The sequence below is a fragment of the Rhinolophus sinicus genome, chromosome 16 (assembly GCF_057876585.1).
Source record: "Rhinolophus sinicus isolate RSI-liver-muscle chromosome 16, RSI-T2T, whole genome shotgun sequence".
NCBI lineage: Eukaryota > Metazoa > Chordata > Mammalia > Chiroptera > Rhinolophidae > Rhinolophus > Rhinolophus sinicus.
In genome coordinates, this window is record NC_142516.1 from 171,026,991 (window position 1) to 171,048,372 (window position 21,382).

General features: G+C 30.9%; 1 protein-coding gene across 1 annotated transcript in view; it reads left to right on the forward strand.

Annotated features, from left to right (window-relative positions):
• Positions 1-21,382, forward strand: part of KLHL1 (kelch like family member 1) — a 305,504-nt gene that overhangs the window by 212,200 nt on the left and 71,922 nt on the right. The window contains exon 6 of the mRNA XM_019751890.3: positions 11,763-11,949. Coding sequence (XP_019607449.1) covers positions 11,763-11,949 — 187 coding nt within the window. The remainder of the gene's footprint in view (positions 1-11,762; positions 11,950-21,382) is intronic.

The window sequence follows — 21,382 nt, forward strand, 5'->3', positions numbered from 1 at the left end:
TTTTGGTGAAATCAATCTAGAAATCTCTCATTCATTCATTCATTCACTCACTCACTCATTTTATTGACTTTCTAAGTGCTACCTATGTGACAGGAATATGTACTGTGTGTTTAGCATTGAATCAAATCAACCAGTCCCGACTCTAATGTGGCTTACATTTTAGCAGGAAGGGAAGAACGGAATGGAGCAGTAGCAAGAGACATCATACAGACTATGCATTCATTATAATTCAGCTGGTAAAATGAGTTACAAATTGAAATAACTGGGACAAGGTAAGAGAGTGATTGGGGTTGCCAATTTATATTGGTTGGCCAGGAAAGTCATCTATGAAGAAATAGCATTGAGCAGAGACAGGAAGGAAATTAGGAGGAAAACAAAAGAAAGAAATGGATATTAGACAAAAGAGTCTTCCAGGAAAAGGGGACAGCAAATGAAAAAAGCTCTGAGGTGAGGATGTGCATGACATGTTTGAGGAACAGCAAAAGCCAAGGTGATTAGAGTTCTTTAAACAAGGCAGCGAGGATATAGAAGATGAGGTATTCAAAAGTAGAGAGTAACTATATCTTAAAAGTATTATTCTAGCTAATGTGTGAAAAATAACAATATGGTAGCACAATAGGTAAGATCCCAGGAGGAGATAAAATTTACCTGAAATGTTAAGCTTCATATAAATAACTGAGTGGATACGTAAGACCCTAAACTAAGGGCACGGTGGAGGAAACCTTATTACATAGTCAAGAAAGATTGGAGCCGTGGCAGAAAGGCTACCCTTCCTGAGCTGTAGTCATAAAGAGACACCATGACAGCCACATTATGCAGACAGTAGGGAAGAAATATTATGTTTGCTTACACTCTCTGACTTTCTGCTTATAAACTCCATTGGCTGAAACCAGCCAAGAGCAAGCTAGCAAGAGAGCCAGATGATGCAGTTCCGGAAGATTCAGTCTCACAGGAACTCAACAGGGCAGAGAATAGTGCAAAATGAATAATGGCGAAGCAAATAAAAAATAACCAGCACTGTTTAAGAAGGAAATTTGGAAGCAGATATACTAGTTAGGAGATATTACAATAATGCAGGTGATGATAATGCTAGCTTATCCCTGGGTTGTCATAGTACATATATTCTGGATATATTTTGAAGATCAAATTGCAAGTATTGTCTGTTCAGTGAATTTGATGTGTTGAATGAAAGAATAAAGAGGATTCAAGAAGGATATTAGGGTTATATAGTTATATGACTTCATATATTAGGATGGAAGGTTGGATGGATAGATGAATGGATAAATGAATGGATATTGAAATAAAGAGATAGAGGGATAGAGATAAGAGATAGCGAGAGAAAGGTTTTATTATGAAAAGAAGCTCACCAAGCAAGGTGTATTTTGATAAATATTACTTTGAAGTCTACTTGATTTCCTTTCATTCCCCTGAACCCATGATCTTCCTGAAATACCCTTTAATTTTCTCCATGCCTGGCAAACAGGTATTTATCTTTATTAATTCAGTGTGAGGAAGGTCCCTTCTAGTGTGACTTTATCAAGTAGCACTTGGCTAAGCATATCTTCCTGTTTCCTAGAGCAATTTGCCCGTATCTCTATTAGTAGTCATCTTTTCTAAACAGAATATTTTAGTTATATTCTTACAACTACATCTTTTTGTCTTATTAAATTATGACGCCTTTGAATTCAGAAACAGTTCTATTATGTTTATGTTCCTAGAAGAGTGACTCTAAGACAGTATGAACATGATAAATGTCTATTGCATCAATTAATTAAATATATTCTCCTGGATGTTAGAAATATTAATTTTAACTCATATTTCTACAAAGAAAGAAGTCATTTAATTTTTATAACTGATGCCATCTTGTTTTTAAGCTTCTATTTGTACTAAAGAGTAATTTATACTTAATAGTTAGAAAAATATAGAAATTAGAAAAAAATATGGATCACAACTATGACTATTCAGAAAACTGAAAGTTCAAAGTTTTATTAGGGCTCTGTCTTTCCTCTCAAGGGGTCTCATATGCAATCTTCTTTCTCGCTAAGGTGGTATCCGTTGAAAGAGGGTACTTACATATCTTTATAATGGTAGAGATGCTTCTCTTCCATACACTGATCTCTGGGTCCTGATGAACTCTCAGTTTTCAAATATATAATACAGTGTTATTAACTATAGTCACCATGATGTACATTGCATCCTTGAGACTTATTTATTTTATAACTCTAAGGCTGCACTTTTTGACTACCTTCACCAATTTTGGCCACCCACTGCCACCTTTGCCTCTGTTCTTTGTATCTCTGAGTTCAGTGTTTTTTTTAGATTCCACATATAAGTGAGATCATATCGTGTTAGACTTTCTCTGTCTTACTTATTTCACTTAGCATAATGCCCTCAAGTTCCAACCATATTATTGCAAATGACAGGGTTTCGTTCTCTTTTAAGGCCCTATCACATTTTATTATGTATATCCATTCATCCTTTGCTTTATCCATTCCTCCATAAGTGAACACTTAGGTTGCTTCCATGTCTTGGCTATTGTAAATAATACTGCAGTGAGCACAGGTGTTCAGATATCTTTTTGAGTTAGTGTTTTTATTTCCTTTGTATAAATGTCCAGAAGTGGGATTGCAGGAGCTCGTGGACACCACTCTCAACAATTATTTTCCAGCATATATATATATATTTTAGATTGACTAATATAGCTTCTTGTAATGACTTTCAACTGTTATTGTAGTCCAGGAAGGTTATATATAAAGAACTGAAAAAGAGTAGATAGTTTAATGATTCCTGTTTTGAAAAGGTCAACCAACTGAAAACTGGGCTGTTGGATAAAGATATATTAAGCTGCTCAACACAGCTTAATATACTGTAGTTAACTATAAGTACTAGACAATAATAATTATATGCTTCATTATAATATAAAAAACTGATACATTAATTTTGCATATTCCAAAGTGTGTGGCATAGAGTTTGACACATTACAGTTATTTCAATTCCATTAGTATTAAGATTAATAAGTCATGATTTTCTTTTCTACCTGAATTTTTTTCAGTCAGGATGTTTGAGCAACTCATTTCATACCCAAATTTTAGAAACTCTACAGAGAGAGGGTCTGCCCAGTGGAATTAGCTTTACTTGGGAGAATTATTTTAATCCCTTATTGACTTGCAAGATGCATCTACCTTGATGTTTTCACAGGAACTTATTTCACTGATGATGATCAAAAGAAGTATGTTGGGCTTTGATCAGAGTAAATTTAAAGAAAGCTGGATATCTGCAAATATGCAGTGATTAAAATTCTTTCTCCATCTTCTCTTAGTGAAATGAAGGAAGTGAAATACTGACTGATACCTTATAATTAGTGTGAGAGAAATTAAAAGGTATTTTTTCAAGATAATTGAGATAGGACTAAAACAAAACAAAAATTAATACTAGGTCCATGCTATTAATGAAATCGAAGGATCCAGTTTTCCAAATAGTATGACTGCAGTCTCTTTAATAGCTTTCTTGAAAATTTGTGTCAGAGAACTTCTGGGAGCATCATTTTCTTCTTATCATCAGAATTAATGTCTCTGATATAAAATATGGGAGAAGCAAAGGAAGAATACTCAGTCTTTCTTGTAGCACCAGATATTCTTTACAGGCTTAAGGTAGTTCCTTCGTCTGGATGTAGTGTGTAAGCCACTTGCAGATATGTCCCTCTCTAGGAAAGTATACTTGAGAATGACCCTTGAACTGAGTCCATAGCATTTGCTATGGTTTGTCTGTGGGCTTTCTTCTTCACTCAGAAAAAATTTATTATAATAAAAATGTACAGAAATGCAGGATTATGCTGAATATCACAATTCAGATTTATAATTTCAGGAATAATTTCATTATCAGAAGATGGTTTGAATTCAGGTTCTGATTTGAACACCCTGTTTTACTATAAAACTGTTCATCAATTTCAGGCAATAAGAGCTAGTTTTGAAATGTAATTATTCCTATAAGATACTAGTAAAAACTATCCAATGATAATGATTAAATGTCTTCAAGGTTTATTTTCTTGAGGACATTGATCGTTTGAGGTTAGGTGATTAGCAGATACATGAGTTCTACAAGAAAAGGTGATCCAGAAAGTTAGTGTAAATTATAATTTAGGAGATTATCCACACCAGGCAAGTCCTGTAATAGATATTAGGCACATAAGATTATGCTGACCATATGTGGGAAGGATGGGGGAGTTTAGAAAAAGAAGCAGCAGGAAAATACAAACATACTTATGAAACATTATGATAATGTTCCCAGTTATAATATTTCTGAAGATAAATACTAGGCCTTAGGTATCTCTCTGTCATGCCGGCTATAACACAAACATAGTCCAATACATATTTCACAAGTCGAAAGTTGTTACTATATGAAACTCAAAGGCTAAGAATGGCTTCAATTAATTTAGTGTTAACAGATTAAGCAAATCTCTGTTCATAAGTCTAATGGTGTCCTCAAAAAGCATAAATTTTCAATTTACATTCTACTCAATTTGAGTCTGTGTCTGATTCCTCACTGAGATGGCAAAGACGGCTTACCAATTACTGTGACCAGTTTGCCAATCAGAAATGTTTTTGTGAACTAGCTAAAGGAAGCATAAACACAAATAATGGTTTCTCTGATGAATCTGCACACATTTGAACATGTTCACTTGCAATTATCCTCTTGCAAAATAAGATTACAAATAACTGAATTGTATAAAAATATACTTCTCCGAATCTCAACTTTAAAATTCAAATACAGTTAATATTTAGAAATGAGACAGCTACCTGTAAAACCATAATAGCAAGATAAAATCACTATGTTTTTCTACTTGTGACTATTAAGTGTAAGCAATCCAATACTAAATCATGAATTGAGAAAATCACAGATCAAGCCTAAGTCCTAAGAATATTGATTTATCTATGAAAATACAATATTTTTTTTTAATTTAAAGTATACTGGGGTGACAATTGTTAGTAAAATTACATAGATTTCAGGTGTACAGTTCTGTAATATGTTATCTGTATCTTACATTGTGTGTTCACCACCCGGAATCAGTTCTCTTTCCATCACCATATATTAGATCCCATTTACCTCAGACAAATTTTTAAAAGTTCATTGAAAACATAGGTAAAACAAATATACTTAACTAAGAGTCAGCTAGTGCAAAGATTTAAAAATCACAGTAAAGATGGAATTAAGAAGTTGTTCATGTGGGAGATAGCAAATAGAATAGACTTGTCAAAATAGAACCCTGTTTCCCCAAAAATAAGACCTAGCTGGACCATTAACTCTAATGTGTCTTTTGGAGCAAAAATTAATATAACACCCAGTATTATATTATATTATATTATTATATTATATTATATTATATTATATTATATTATATTATATTATATTATATTATACCCAGTCTTATATTATAGTAAAATAAGACCAGGTCTTATATTAATTTTTGCTCCAAACAATGCATTAGAGCTGATGGTCTGGCGAGGTCTTATTTTCAGGGAAACACGGAAAGTTGGTCTGGAGGTACAGTGGGAAATGCACCTGAACTAGGAAACACTTTCAACTGTAAAGCAAGAAATTAGAAAAAGATAGCAAGACAGTAAATTCTGAATATGTTTTAGAACACTATGTAGGCGTACTCTGAATTTTGTTTATGATTTCTTGTACCATACACAAGATTTCAAATTATTAGTCCTCAAAAATTCAGAAAAGAGTCAATAAGAATGTCAACCAGTGAGGTGTCTTTTGGAAGGGAAAAGGGATAGTGTCCAAGATCCTGAAATATTTGTGTAATAGTATTTCGCTATTGGCTATGACTAAAAATAAGCATGCCATCAGTGGGATATCAGATAAATTGTCTAGAAATATAGATATTTCTAGGTTCTAGGAACCGTCTTAGGCAATATTATAATTACAGTATTTGATGATACTTTGTATGTGGGGTTGACTGAGAAGATAAGAAACTTTGCTAAATAAATTATGAATGGAAAAGGTATCTCAGAAAAAAAAGACTGGGAAATATTTATGTATTCATATTTTATATTTTCTAAAATTGTTTGAATCAGATTAAATAGAAGCAGCTTAAAATAGAAGTACAGGCAAAGAAATACCCTAAACTATCAATAAAAAAATAGAAGGTGTAAATCAGGTGCAGGCAGGACATAGTAATGGGAAAGAATAAGTTCAGATTTAAATGTGTGAGTTTGAATTGCCAGTGAAACATCTGAGTTTAACACAAATAATGATCTCTCTGATGAATCTGTGTCTTGGTTAAAAGTCAAATCACCTCACCATAATGTCCAAGATTCCAAATTGGTTGTGTAATGGAATTTTGCTATTTACTGCAACTGAAAATATGCATGCCCTCACAGAGATATAGGATACATCATTTAGAAATATAGATATATGATTGTTAAGTATATTTCTGAAAGACCATAAGTATTTATGAAAAATGATTAACTTATGCAAGTAATTTCAGATGTGATATTGAGTATATTTCTTCCTATGTGTTGTATATTTTCCAACTTCAATACTGAATACATTATTTACAATAAATCAATAGTACCATAATCATAGTAAATGATCAATCAGTTAAATAGTTATGGACCAATTCTTAGGAGCATATAACCCTGTTAGTTCTACCCAACAGAGTTATTGGACATTTTTTCCTGATTTCCTGTAAGTTTACGACTTAGTGTGATTAATAAGCCCTTAAGTGACTACACAGATGGCAATTGATTAAAGTCTGATATGACTGATAAAAACAAATTATGTTGTCTGTGACCTGAACAATGAGGTAAGTGTTCATGGCAGGAATAGAACTTAAAGTGTACTCTGAAAATCGGGTCATATTTTAATGGAAGCCCCAGAGGGAAAAGGTATTACAGATATTACTTTTGTTACAAAGAAGCACAATCTATTCAGATGAGAGGAAAGAGATCAGAAGAGCTAAATTCTGAAACACAGAATAATGTGCCCCAGAGTATTGTTGAAAGTGACTGAATAGCTAATAGGGTGTTGTATCGTAGAATTCTTGGCATGCTGATCTGAGTGTGCTGAATAATGTTTTGCAAACAATAAGAATCCAGTGCATGGTTTTGAATATAGCCTAGACATGAGTAAATTAATGAAAGTTTTCTAAGGGGTGAAAAGGAGGATGGACTTGAGTAGAATAGTGATGAAAGAGACTGCAGGTATCCAGGACCTATTATAACACTTAGCACAAAATTGATTCTACTAAATATTTGCTGAATGAATGAATAAATGAATGAATGCTGGCATGGGAGGTCCAGAGCCTACTTAGGAGGCAATGAAAGCTTTCCGAAAGAAGGCACTGTTCATACAGGGCACAGGGTCACTTATTTCATGTTTAGAAATTCTGAGCTTTCAAACTACCCATGAAACTGCAAACCCATGTTAAATAAATAAAAGTTAATCATAAATTATGGCAGCATAAAACCCATTTCACTTGTCTTTAATAAGAACTATCATTTGAGTTAGTTTTATGAGGTCTACTTGTTTTGATTATGTCATTATTCTCTATTTGTACTGTCAACTTAGTAATTACTTTTTATCTTAAGGCAATCAAATATTTCTGTATTCAGAATAAAGTTAATGAACCTGCTCCTTATTTTATAGATGTTTTTTTCTTGTTTTTTCAAATACTTCAGTGGGAATCACTCAGCTGTGTTTATGTAAGCTTTAGCTCATCAGTAATTTGTGTTTTTCTTTTGAAATGATAGCACTGAAAGAGAACATAGAAGGCTCTATTATATCTGCTATTCTCATTTATTTTATAGTATAAATAATATCCTCAAATATTTTAGTCAGAACAGTGGTTATACCAGTAAAGAAGGACTAGAAAATGTTTCAGTCTCTTAAAATTTCACAATTCCATCCTTTGGCAAAATTATTTTCAAGTGATCTTAATGTGAATTTAAGTGTAATGTGAGGATCTACTTCTCAGATTGATGAGTTTCTTTCAGGCTGCAGGCTGATACTTTGGCTACAGTTGAACTATTTTCTCTTGTGCAAGCTTAGGTTGTTCCAGTCACAGCAGATACTCAAGAAATAACTGATGAAATGCTGTGAGCAATGGTGAACCAACTAAGTTACCATTGCCAAGTTTCCAGCATCCTTTTCCGTTTTCCTCGCTCAATGTCTTTGAAAATCTATCTGAAGGGGAGGAGAGATATAGAAAATCTCTGTAGGCATGAGACAGTTTATGTTTTCCCTTGCAAAGCAGGGCAGCCTTACCTATGAGCTCACCATTTATTGTGTTGCTACAAAGTTTTGTGATAACTGAACTCTCCTTTCACAGCACCTTACACGGAATATTAAACAGACTCAGCGTTTATTTAGCACTGAGTGTAAGACAGTGGAGTGTCTTATAAACTGCTTACTACAAATACCTGATATATCTTACCCGTATCAGACCTACTTATCAGACACAGTAGACAATCATTTTTTCCTGCAGTTTACGGCATATTTTATCATTCATCTTACTCATTTTGTCAAGCAGAAAACTTGAAAGACTGTGTGAAACTGGCACTTGTTCTCTAAGGACTGTCACTTCTCATAGGACTCAAATTTGTTTTGTAGATTCAAATTCTGTGAATTGATTTTTAAAGCATAACACCCAGTAGCAAAATAAAACTCTGAGATATTATGCAATAACATGAAATATATGAAATTTTGTCGCATTCTTATGAATGTAAGAATGTTTTCATAAACTTGATAGCCCAAGGATATAGTGTTAGAAGAGTTAATACTTTCTTTGGTCCACAGTAAGCTTAAAATTATCTTTCTTTAAGTGTTTATTCAATATTGCATTCCATTTTTCTGATGGAATTCCTGATCAGGTGGAAAGTATAGATATGTTTGCAATGCTTTGCACCGGTTCTGTTAATTACCTTGCTTTTCAAATTATATCTTTATTTATGTAGTATTAATCTTACTTAAGTAATAGTTTACAATATAGATATTTTCTTATTTATAGGTGTGTGTTGCTGTAATATATGTTTCATAGCATTACTTTATGGTATTTTAAGAAGGTTATCTATAATGCAAAGTTTTATAATGTATATATTTTCCGACTTTTAATATAAAATTCGAATTGTATGTCCTTTATGTAATAAGAGTAGGTCATGCAGCACAAATAAATCTATGGATTTGATTTTGTTTGCTTGTGATAAGAAAACAAGTTATTTACAATATAAGGGAGTATCTATATATACAAGTTAGTGCAGAGAATAACAACAAAGATTCTAGCCAAGAGAGCATTTTCCCTGACACATTAAGATAAATTATACAGAAAGAAGACATTTTTAAAAATTATATGCAAATTTATTTTATTTCCTTATTTGGAGTTTGGAAAAAAACTAGCTACTTGAATAATGCATTCCATTTTTATGAAGCAATAGTTTCAGTCATGATTTTCTATTTATTGCAAGCATTTGAAATACATTTGTATAAATATTCTTGGAAAACTGAAATTTGAGAAGTGTCTATGTGTAAAACACACAGGATTAAAACACTCATCAATATTTTCATGTTGCTAACAATGTGGCTATTTTAACATGTAATTCAATTTCTAAAAATATCAACAAATTATTTGTATCTTAATAGCAAAATTGATGGTCATTTCTAAAAGCTATTGTTTTAATAATTATATTACCTTTTATTTTATAATCTGGTTAACATATTCCTAGAGTTCCTAGTAACAGTTTTATTTTTATGATCAACTAATCCCAAATTTTCCCATAAAAAGTGAAAAAGAGAGAAAAGAAGAATTGATGGAGCCAACATCAGACATATATAAATTTATCATTGTAAAGGCTAATTATTTTTTTTAAGGAAAGGAAAAGGCTTAGATGTACAAAAAAATTATTCTGACACACAAATGACCAAAAGTCATATTAAAATTTCTCCCTTTCTCTCCATTTTTCTCTCTCTCAGGTTTTTTATGTTTACTTATTTACTTTTAAGTTTAGAAAGACCACAGAGGTCTTGTTATAAATAGATATCCTCTTTGGTGATTAAAAATAAAAATGTTACTGAAAGAGTAAAATAGTTGTTCTTTGAAAAAATTCTGCTGGAGATCCCTTGTCCTTTTCCATACCATTTTTTTCTTTCTTTCTTTTTTTTTTTTTTTTCGTATTAAGTGTTCAGAATGAAAATGGGATCGGTGGGAAGACAACTATGTTTAGTATACAAGAAGGGAAACATAGTCTTGAACTTAATTAAACATCTTCCCTTCCATATCCCAAAGCATCTGGTAACTCTAATACGTTTCACTCCTATTCAACCTCAGAGTTATTCAGTTATGTTTCCTACATCTTATTTATGATATCTTATATGTTTTTACATTCTTTCTGGCACCTCTAACTGTAATTTATACATCATAATGGCTAGATAAATGTACATAATTAAGGTTAAATCCTAGTGTTAAAACTATTTAATTATATGCTGACATCATATATTAATGTACTCAATAAAATTAGTACACAGATGTGGTACAGTTTCTTAACAGTGTAGGAGAAAAGGTCAGTGAGTTAACTTTTCTCTATTAATTTTCTAAATCTATATGACAGATTTAACTGTCACTCAAAATAAAACATTGATTCATTGCCATTTGTGGCAACATGGATGGATCTTGAGATTATTACTCTAAGCCAAGTAAGCCAGACAGAAAAAGTCAAGAACCGTATGATTTCACTGATATGTGGGATATAAAACTGAAAGCAATAAAGGAACAAGACAAACAAACGAATGAACAAAAACTCATAGACACAAACAATAGTTTAGTGGTTACCAGAGGGTAAAAGGGGAGGGGGGTGATAGATGAGGGTATAGGGGATCCAATATATGGTGATGGAAAGAGAACTGACTCTGTATGGTGAACACACAATGTGATATATAGATGATATATTACAGAATTGTATACTTGAAACCTATGTAACTTTACAAACCATGTCACCCCAATGAACTTTAATTAAACAAAGAGAATGTGATACTGAAAGAATCAAGGGAAAAGAGAATACAAAGAGGAACAGAGGAATAAGAAAATACAACATATTTTAGATGTGTTTAAACAAACACACACAGAAGAATTTGTGAGGCTGAAAACCTGGTGCAGCAAAGAGAGACGTAATATAGCTTAAAACTGCTGCTCCTGCACTATTGTCTCGCGTGCTGAAGTTTTGGTATAAAATTTCTTGGTTTCACTATTGGAAACTATTAAATTTGCCTCCTTGTTTTCAGTTTTATGGAGTTTTGTTTGTTTGTTTGTATGTTTTTTTTCCCCTAATCTGAAAAGCACTTAAACTATAACTGGAACACCTTAAAGTATATAAATATTTATGATCGGCTTGCTATGACCTAATCTGTTGAAGGTTATTTTTTAATTTCCTTCATCAGACATGTTTATAGGCAACTATATTTGATTTATAAACAGCTTTCATAAGAGGAAAGGGAATGGAAAATAGACCTCCAGAAGTCCCTTTATACTTTCTATAGTAAAATAATAATAAATAAATAATATTGAACTGAAAACAATATCCATTCTATATCCCTTAGAAGGAATGCCTTTTCCTTCTATTTGTCAATGTAATTAACTCTTATTACATTCTCCATACCTCTCAACATAGGAGTAATCTAGACATTAAGTTTATAATTTTAACTATTGATGTAATATGCTCATTCCTATAATGGCATTATTAACCGTGATTGTGTATTATTTACAGATACTGGCTGACCTAGAAAACCATGCATTATTTAAGAATGATCTGGAATGTCAAAAACTAATTCTGGAAGCAATGAAATATCATCTATTGCCAGAAAGAAGAACTTTAATGCAAAGTCCGAGAACTAAACCTAGAAAATCTACAGTTGGAACTCTGTATGCCGTAGGAGGAATGGACAACAACAAAGGTATATAATTCTGGATCTCTATATAATACATGCCTTGTATCATACTGTGATACAATTTTAACATTGGAATCTGTATAATAGCAACACATTTCTCATTAACCTAGGTTTAGTCATTAAAATTTAAGATTAAGGGAACATTTAAAAAACACCTCTTATTTCATTCTGTAGTTGCTGCTTCTGCTTCTTGTTCGTTTTTAAATCCTTTATCTCTTGTACATTACATACAAGATTGCATATGGAATGAAAGAGGATTTAAAGCACTTACTTAGAAAACACAGCCCAAATGATTTGCTGGGTATATTGAGAACTATATTTACATTCTAAGTAAAGGGAATGTAATATGCCAGCCACTTGCTTGCTAAGAGTAATATTATGAAGAGTTTCTGCTTCTAAGGAGTTAAGAATCTCATATCTCAAGCAGAAGCCAGACAAATAAATAGGCAATTAATCATAAGTGAGTGTAAACATTGTAGCAGTTACAATTTACAAATTTAATTGTTTTTATCAATTTTTCTATTCAGAAGGAAGTGAACGAATTGTTTAAAAATTGAATCATCTACATCTGAAGGTTTTGTTCTTACTTTTCTTAGTGGAAAATTGCCATTAACATTTGTCTTTTTCATCCTTTCTTATGTGGGTTTTAATTTCTTGAATAAGTACATAAGTCTAATATGTCATATGTTTATGTCTAATAAATGATATCATTGTCCATCTATAATGCTCATATAAAAAATGCAGTTGGCAATAATAGAGTGCAGTCACATTTTCAACCTCAACTAAGAGAGCTTTGTTATAAAAGAGTCAGAAGGAACAAAACTTAGTTCAACCACTGTGAAGTAAGATCCCAAATAGCCGCTAATAATTTATGTAATCAGAAAACAATTTATGTAGTCAATAAAGAATGACACATTCCCGTTTTTATCTATACAGACATAACTTATAGCTCTTAGATGTTTTTCAGTGGTTTAATTTTTTTTAAAAAAGTCTAACTGCTATTTACTGGGCTGTTGAATTCTAGTATTTATCATATTAAATGTGCACTAGAGTATTAACATATATAAAAAATGAATAACTATTTAAAAGGGTAAATAATGTGTTGCTTTAAGAACTGGAGAAACGGCATAATCTCTCCCCCTCTTTCTGTCTCTCCCTCCCTGCCTCTCTGTCTGCACCATTCTGCTGTTCTTAAAATATGATATTACTTTAAGAGAACATGTCAGGAGTTTTCTAAAAGAGTGGTTTAAAACACTCTTTTTTAAAGTGGGGAAACAGAAATATCTTATCAGACACAAATCTGACCATAAAACAGTTCAAAATTATATTAGAAAGTATGCTAAAGGAAAAAATTTTAAGCTAAGAAAACCTATCTGTTAACCTATACGTATGTTGTCCTTATGAGAGTGATAAATACCGAATAACATGCATCAACTGACATAATTAGCCATTTTTTGGAGCATGCAAAATTTATTGTAACATTGTAACACATTCATTTTACTTGTAAAAGTAAATACCGTGATTTCCAGTGACTTTCAGTAAATACATTCATCAAAGTCTCTGATTTCATCAATGGGTAATGGTTTTATACATGTTAATTAAATTTTAATAGCAAATGAGTGGCCTTTGTTTTTAAGGAACACTGTATTCTGCAAGGAGAATGCCCATACAGTGCTAAACCATTTGTAAATCTATACATAACATTTTTTTTTAAAGAAAGGAAGGAAGGAAGGAAGGAAGGAAGGAAGGAAGGAAGGAAGGAAGGAAGGAAGGAAGGAAGGAAGGAAGGAAGGGAAAGAAAGAGAAAGAAAACAACATTGAATCTGGCCAGCTTAATATTAGCACAAAAATCACTATACTATTAAAGAACCAAGGGGCATGACTAACTCAAATTTTCAAATTTGGTGACTTTAAATACAATTGCTATAGCATAAAAAGAATAGGAGAATATGGAGTCTATTTAGTTAAACTGTTTGACAGCATTTTCATTTATCTTATACAGTAGCCTTGTGATGTTGAAATTCTTTAAAAATGAAATTTATTAGGAATTATGGATCTCGTTCATTTTAGAATTGAGTGATTCCAACAATTTGGTCATTATTACACATATTCAATAAGGTAGAGGCTTAAGAGTGTGATAATACAGGGGGTTATATATATATATATATATATATATATATATATATATATATATATATATGTATACCTGATTAAATCAGAAATAAAGTAGAAAAATATTTGAAAAACTCTTTAAGAATTCCTATTATAGCTTTAGTCCTATAAGAACTGGATATTAAATATATCTCATAAACTTAGATAAAATTCTAACACGATGCCTCAGAGAACCTACTTTTCTTTTCTTGGTAAGCAAAAACTTATAGAAACCCAATGTTTCAAGGTATTTAGAGAGCAGCAAGGATATTTTCAAGGTAATCTCTTGTATGTGCATTCATAGTGCTCTCATTGCTTAGAGATTGTTTTCTATCTTATTAACTTATGTTATCTTTAAATGGGCATTGAGATTTCATCTTAAAATTGTGTTCTCTTTTCTTGAAAGGCAATGAGAGAAAGTGAATGAACATTAAAAAAAAGAAGAAAAAACACATTATAGCAAAACATTGGCATTAACTTCGCTTCACTAATTTAGAGTAATACAACCCAATACCATGTGATATGCAATATTCAGTGTGTGTTTTAAAAATTATTTACATGTTTATATTATGCCTTAGAAACAGCTATATAAACAAACATTCCTTGGATTCCTCTTCAGCTCTGTGACAACTAATATTCAGATGCTATCTGATGGGACTGATAAACTGTGGGTACTACCCTTGCAGATTTTCTGTATATTTTACAGAAAATTCAGAGTTCTGTCGTCTCCTTTCTTCTTATATTCACATATATAGGCATTTAATAACGATGCACATCTTTTGCAGAACCATGAGTATTTTGTGCCAAGCTCTGTGTTAATAATTTGTTACCATAGTGAACATTATGAATATGATCCCTATCTCACAGAGCTGCCAGATTAATCTGTAGAAACAAATAGTAAATTAGGGGAGAAAGCTCTGAAATCAGATAAATGCCTGTTCAAATCCAATAATGTCGTTTAAAATCTGTAGCACACTTTTCCTGTCTCAATATTAAGTTTCTGTATTAAAAAAATTAATAATTAAATTAGATGGAGTATGTAAAGAATCTAAAGTAATACAAGGCATTCCAAAATGTTTATTTGGCACCAAAAAGTCTACCAGAGAACCCAGAGGTAACCTGGGCTGACCTTCCGAATCTTGTGGAATAAGGCCAAGCCATCTGAGAACTTTGGAGACATGAATCTATAAGGGTTCTATAAAATAACAGTGATATGACGCAGGAAAGAAGATGAGACAATAAGATATTCATATAAATGGCATGTATGTGAATACCGTATCATATAAGGTAAATGCCTTTTATACCAATGTAAACAACATTCAAGAATGACAAATCACATGGATCATATGAGAAAAAAAATCAAGTCATAAATGGCAGTTTTCGGTGTGTTTTGGAGAGTCTGATTTAATCCATTGCCATCACTAAAAAATACTGAAAAATATATCTTTAAGAATGTAGTAATTTATAATATATTTAAGGCCAATTGAAATTAGTAATGTATTTATTCATATATATTCTGCTATGAATGAGAAATGAGGACACATGCAAATTTAAAATTTTGTTTTAAAATAGGCAATAAATAAAAACTATATTTATAAAAACAATTTTAATGATGTCAATCAAAGTCAAATGCAAATTTAAACCAATGCAGTAAACTGTATCAATAAATTTAATATTTTGTTAGGAATTTCATTACTAATCAGACAGCAATCATCATAAATCCTTTAGAAGTTTGGTTTAAAAATAAAACACTAATTGCTTACTTTCAAATGCTTGCACTGTTTTACACTTATGTGTTATTCATGAGTGCCATGAAATAAAATTTGGTACTGTTGGTTAATGGAAAATATTTGTATCAAAATATCTCTATTGGATTTATTTTCTGATGTCTGATATTAAACAATTCCATAGAAATTAAAAATAGTTTGGTTTTGTACTCATAGAAATAGTATTTTTTGAAGATAACTTTTGTTTCATTCTATTAACATATATTGAAAATCTGGTATATATACAATAATACAGGTAAGAAAACCCAACTATAAGCTTATAACTTTAATACAGTTATTGTTACCATAGTGGTATATTTCCTTTCCCAAATTCCCATGTAAATGTGTGTGTGTGAGTGTGTGTGTGTGTGTGTGTGTCTGTCTGTCTGTCCGTCTGTCTATGTGTATCTAATAGAGAGATACGTATTTACATTTGTATCCTCATCTATCTCTGGCATTATCTAGACAGGTATCTAACTATAGGTATATTTGGATTTATTAACATACATAAAGTTATTTTTGTTGCTTTTATTCATTATATTACATGTGTAAATGTATATTTCATTACATTTCTTAAATATGTCATGTTAAGTAACGTATCAATTTTTATTCACATGGAAATACCAGCGTTTATTAAGCTCAATCTTATTATTAAATAATTTGGTCAGTTCAGACTTTTTTTTTAAATAGATAATGGCATCAGTAGCATTTGCACACATTATGAGTTTTTTCTAAACTTTGAGTGTTTTCTTATGCAGATAACAAAATGAAAAATATTGAATGAAAAAGTAAGAATTTATAGTATCATAAGTATATTTGTTCTAATGCAATAGATTAATTCCCTTTTCTAAATTATAAAAAATTTAGAGACAGGAATTTTATGTTTCTAACTCCAGAAACAGTGTTACTTAGGTTAAACTTTCAGTAAATGTTTGTCATATTTAAATTACAACTTATTAACTGATCTTACCATGTCCAAAATTAACAAATCTCATAAAGATATAAAGTATTAGTTTTGAAATACAAAATAATCTTTATCAATATAAACTGTGTATTACTATGAAATTCTCCTTTATTTATAATATTTCAAAGATTTGAAAGGCAAACTAAATAGAAGATTGCTGTTGCCTAAATAATTTTCCCGATAGGTCCCTTCAACTAGAAAAAAACACACATTATAAGTGTATGATATTTGTCCTCAGTAACTGATCATTTGGAAATGATAAGACTATTTCATCAGTGCCATATATTTTAAATACCTATTTCCAAGCACTATTGTATACAAAATTTCATTTATTTTGTACAACAAACTATGTCCAGAGTATATTCACGATCATTTTGACATAGGTTAAAAAATGGTTTTAATTCCTACCATTAATAATTAGTTAAAGAAGAGTTTAAATCTAAGTAGCTGTGTAATTCCAACATTTGTTTATTCTTTATACACCTTTGCCCAAATTTAACTTATAATTGATGATATGTGCTGAGTGACTTTTTTAAATGTCAGCATAAAAGCTTGACATACTTTTATTCTTAATACGTGATTTTCCTTTTAGATTTTGCTGAAGTTTAGAACTAGTTCTCTAATACAGTGAGTAAACAAAAAAATCCCAGGCCAGGTAAATAACAGATATTTTGATTTTAGGAAATAAAAGGAGTATAAGAAAAGTAGGTGCTTGAAAAAAATTAAATATTCTCTACTATATTTATTCCTCTTTCATGTTTTGGAAAATTTTATGCACACAGAATTATAAATATTTTAACTATTTATCCCTAACTTAAAATTATCCATTTTATCATTTTCTCACGAGATTTTCCTTTTAATGACAAATCTTCAAAATGTAATATAACAGACATTGCCTTAAAATTCAGCCTATTTTAACATTTTATTCTTAGGATAAGTAAGAAAAACTATTAAATTCCTATTTTTAAGTGCCCTAAAAATGCATATGCTGAAATCTTCAGAAAATTTATGTACATGAATGTAAATTTATAAAGGTCACATTCAATAGATTATTTTTTAAAACAAAAGTCTTAATATAAATGTTCTAAAACACTGATTTTCCCCTTTTACTTTCATATGTATATTGTTTCCTCAAAGAACAAATTATCTACATGAAAGAAGCTACTTTAGATGTAAAATATAAAAATCCTATTTTCCTGTGACTGAGTATTTCTAGGCTGAAATACATGAATAACATACTTATTAAATAAAAGTCCTAGAATTACACAAAAGGTCATTGTATTTACTACTTTAAAGAAACTATTAATATCCTTGAACATGCTCTACCAGCAATATTTTCATCTATCTTGGTTTACACTTAAATTATCAGAATTATTCAGCCCTCCATAGCTAATCAGTTATCAGAGACTGCTTAATTTATATCAGCATTTCCACTACTTTAGTTGAAATTTTGTCACCTACAATCTGCAGGGATGGGATAATGTATGTGTTTCTCAAATGGACTTAACTTTTTCTTACTACTCATAAATAACCTAGATAATTATCTACCAACTTTCAGTCTCTCTCCAATCCCACCCATCCAGCTCACTACTGCCAAATAATTTTACCACTGCTTTGAGCATGATCATTAAAACATAAAATGTAAATACAATTATAAAATAAAAACTGTCATTACTTTGCTGTTCCTCAGTTATAGCACAATGTGACATCAGTTATCAGTATGATATCTCTCGTTTCCCACCTACCACTTCATATTTAACCGGCAGTTTTTGTTTGTTTGTTTTCTATTTTCTATCTATGACAGACGTCTTTAAACGATGCCTCTAGCCTTTTTTCAAATTACACCACTCACTTCCTCAGGTTTGAAGCTCCAGATAATTTTCAGTACTACGTAGCCATGCACACACATTGTCTTATGCTTCAGTCTTTCTCCTTTTATCCTACTTTCTTTGCTTGCCTAACCCCAGTGTACTATCCTCCACTCCTGGCTTCTCAGATAACCTTACCTGCACCACTTCTACACTATGTTAGCCTTCTGTGCTTGCCACTCTTAATACACCAATCTAGTTATATTGAATACATGTTTTTAATCATTTTCATTTTCCAAAAATAGTATAAAATTTTTGAATATATAAAAAATGTTAAGCATAAAATGAACATCCATGTACTTAGCTAGATTTTATAGTTGATATTATACTACATTATCACATATTTATCTATCTGTCATCCCTCTACTAAGAGATTTTTAATGCATTTCAAAGGTGTACACATAAATATTCTTCATCTTAAACACATATTATTAACTGATGTCAACATTATTTAGAGCTTTTAGGCAAAATTAATATAAATCTTCAGTGTACCATTAAATGAGTCTTGACAATTACATATATATATATATATATATATATATATATATATATATATATCTGTACTTATATATACCATATATACATATATATGTATATAAAATTAAAATTCCTAACAAGATACAGAATATTACCATTATCCCAAAAAGTTCTCTCGTATCCCTCCCTAGTCAGTCCCCAGCTTCCACATCTCCAAAGACAGCCTCGCTGAATATTTTCAACTTAAATTCATTTGGTCTAATCTTGAATTGCGTTTAAATATAATCACATACTCTTTTACCTAAGATTTCTGTCTATCAGCAAATTTTTTTTGGTGATTTATCTAGGGTGTTGTGTACATTAATAGTTCATTCTTTATAATTGCTTAATAGTAATCTTTTTATCCATTTTCTTGTTGATCATCTAGGATATTATCAGTTTTAGCTATTGTAAATAAAGCTTATGTGAATCATCATGTAAAGGATTCTTTTGTGTCCACTGCACATTTATGTTAAAGAGCTATATAAGCTGATGTTATAAGACACATGACTTACAAAAAAGTATGTGTGGAAAACATCATAGAAAAATTTCCTTACTTCTTGAAAATTATGCAAACATATGACTGAATAAATCATAAAACGTGCTGCTTTTACTATGGATAATCATTGCTAAACCTATTTGCTTTTTTGCAAGTTTTGTTATGCTGATAATATCATTTCACATGTTGAATAACAACCTGCGGTTTGGGACATTTTTTTATGCATATGAAGTATTCTTTGATATACCTAATTACAGGATGTACTTTCATTTAATGTAAAACCTCTTGAAAAAATTGTTAGCTCTGTTTTACACTCAGATAGTCCTGATGCTTGACTTTTAAATGATTTTTTTTAAGAGCATGCAGCAGTAATATGGTTTAGAAATACTAATGTGCACTTGTAGTAATAATCTATACTCATAATGATATACCCACCAAGGTATTATTTAATAGCAAGAGCAAAATTCATGAATAAATACCAAAGGGGATAAGCACATTTAATTTACACTATTACATAGGAGGCATATTAATTACCACATTACTCAAGGAATCCAAGTATACCTGCTGAGAGTCAGAATACTTTCAATGAGGAGGGTGATGCCAGCCTCAGTTTCTCTGGAGTAAGCAAGAGATGGGAGAAGTGAAAACGGTGATGCCTCAGAAAGTCCCAATATGTGTGCCATGCGGGGAGTATAGTTGTATTTTCATTACTTACTTTTTATTTTATATAAAAGCAAATTACACACAAGAAACTGAAGTATTTTGTTTTGTATGAAAAACAAAATGCCAAACTAAAAATGTTTCCATAGTAGATTTAAACTTTTGAAAATATAGCTACATGTACATGTGCATACTTATCTCAGTCTATATTAATGTGAATTTATTATAACTGTAAGATATTTTAAAAAAATAGTTATTTCAGGACTTTGGACTTATACGCAGACTTTAAGGCTTAACTCCTCAACAACAACACAAATGCCTTTCGGTGCAATGACATTTACTCATTTTAGTAAAATTGAAACAATTAGAGCTGTATGAGCCTGGCAATCTTTAGCAAGATAATTATGTATTCCAAATGCTGGTGTTCCTCATATACATAATGGGGATAATAATATTACATATTTCTTTGAGATATTGTGAGGAATAGCAAGGCAAGAGCACATATAAAAAAAACTTAACTGACGCTTATTCAGTTAATAATAGGGGGAGTAATATTTTGAAATGTTATATATTATTCATTACTGGCAATTTTTGTTCACATTTAAACCTCTAGTCATGGAAGTTGAGAACAAACCCAACTGAGAAGAAAGTTCTCAATAGTATGCTTTTGACTTCTAGACAAAATTCCTCTTGAAAGGAAGTTTATGAATAATTTGAGTTCATTTATAAAAAACTTTCACACATGTGATTCATATGTATTGATCATAACCTTAAATATTAGCCATTGTTTTCTAAATGTTATATGCATCAAATATTCAATAATTCAGTATCAATTTAATCTTTATCAGATACGGATTTTAAAACAGCTATTATTATTTATTGTAAGGGTAATTACATTAACTATATTTTATAGCATTATATGAATAAATTATTTTCACATACACTGTTCTTAGTTTTCACTTGGTCAATTGTTGTAAGATCTAGTTAGAGCTATTTTTGTTGTACATGATAACAA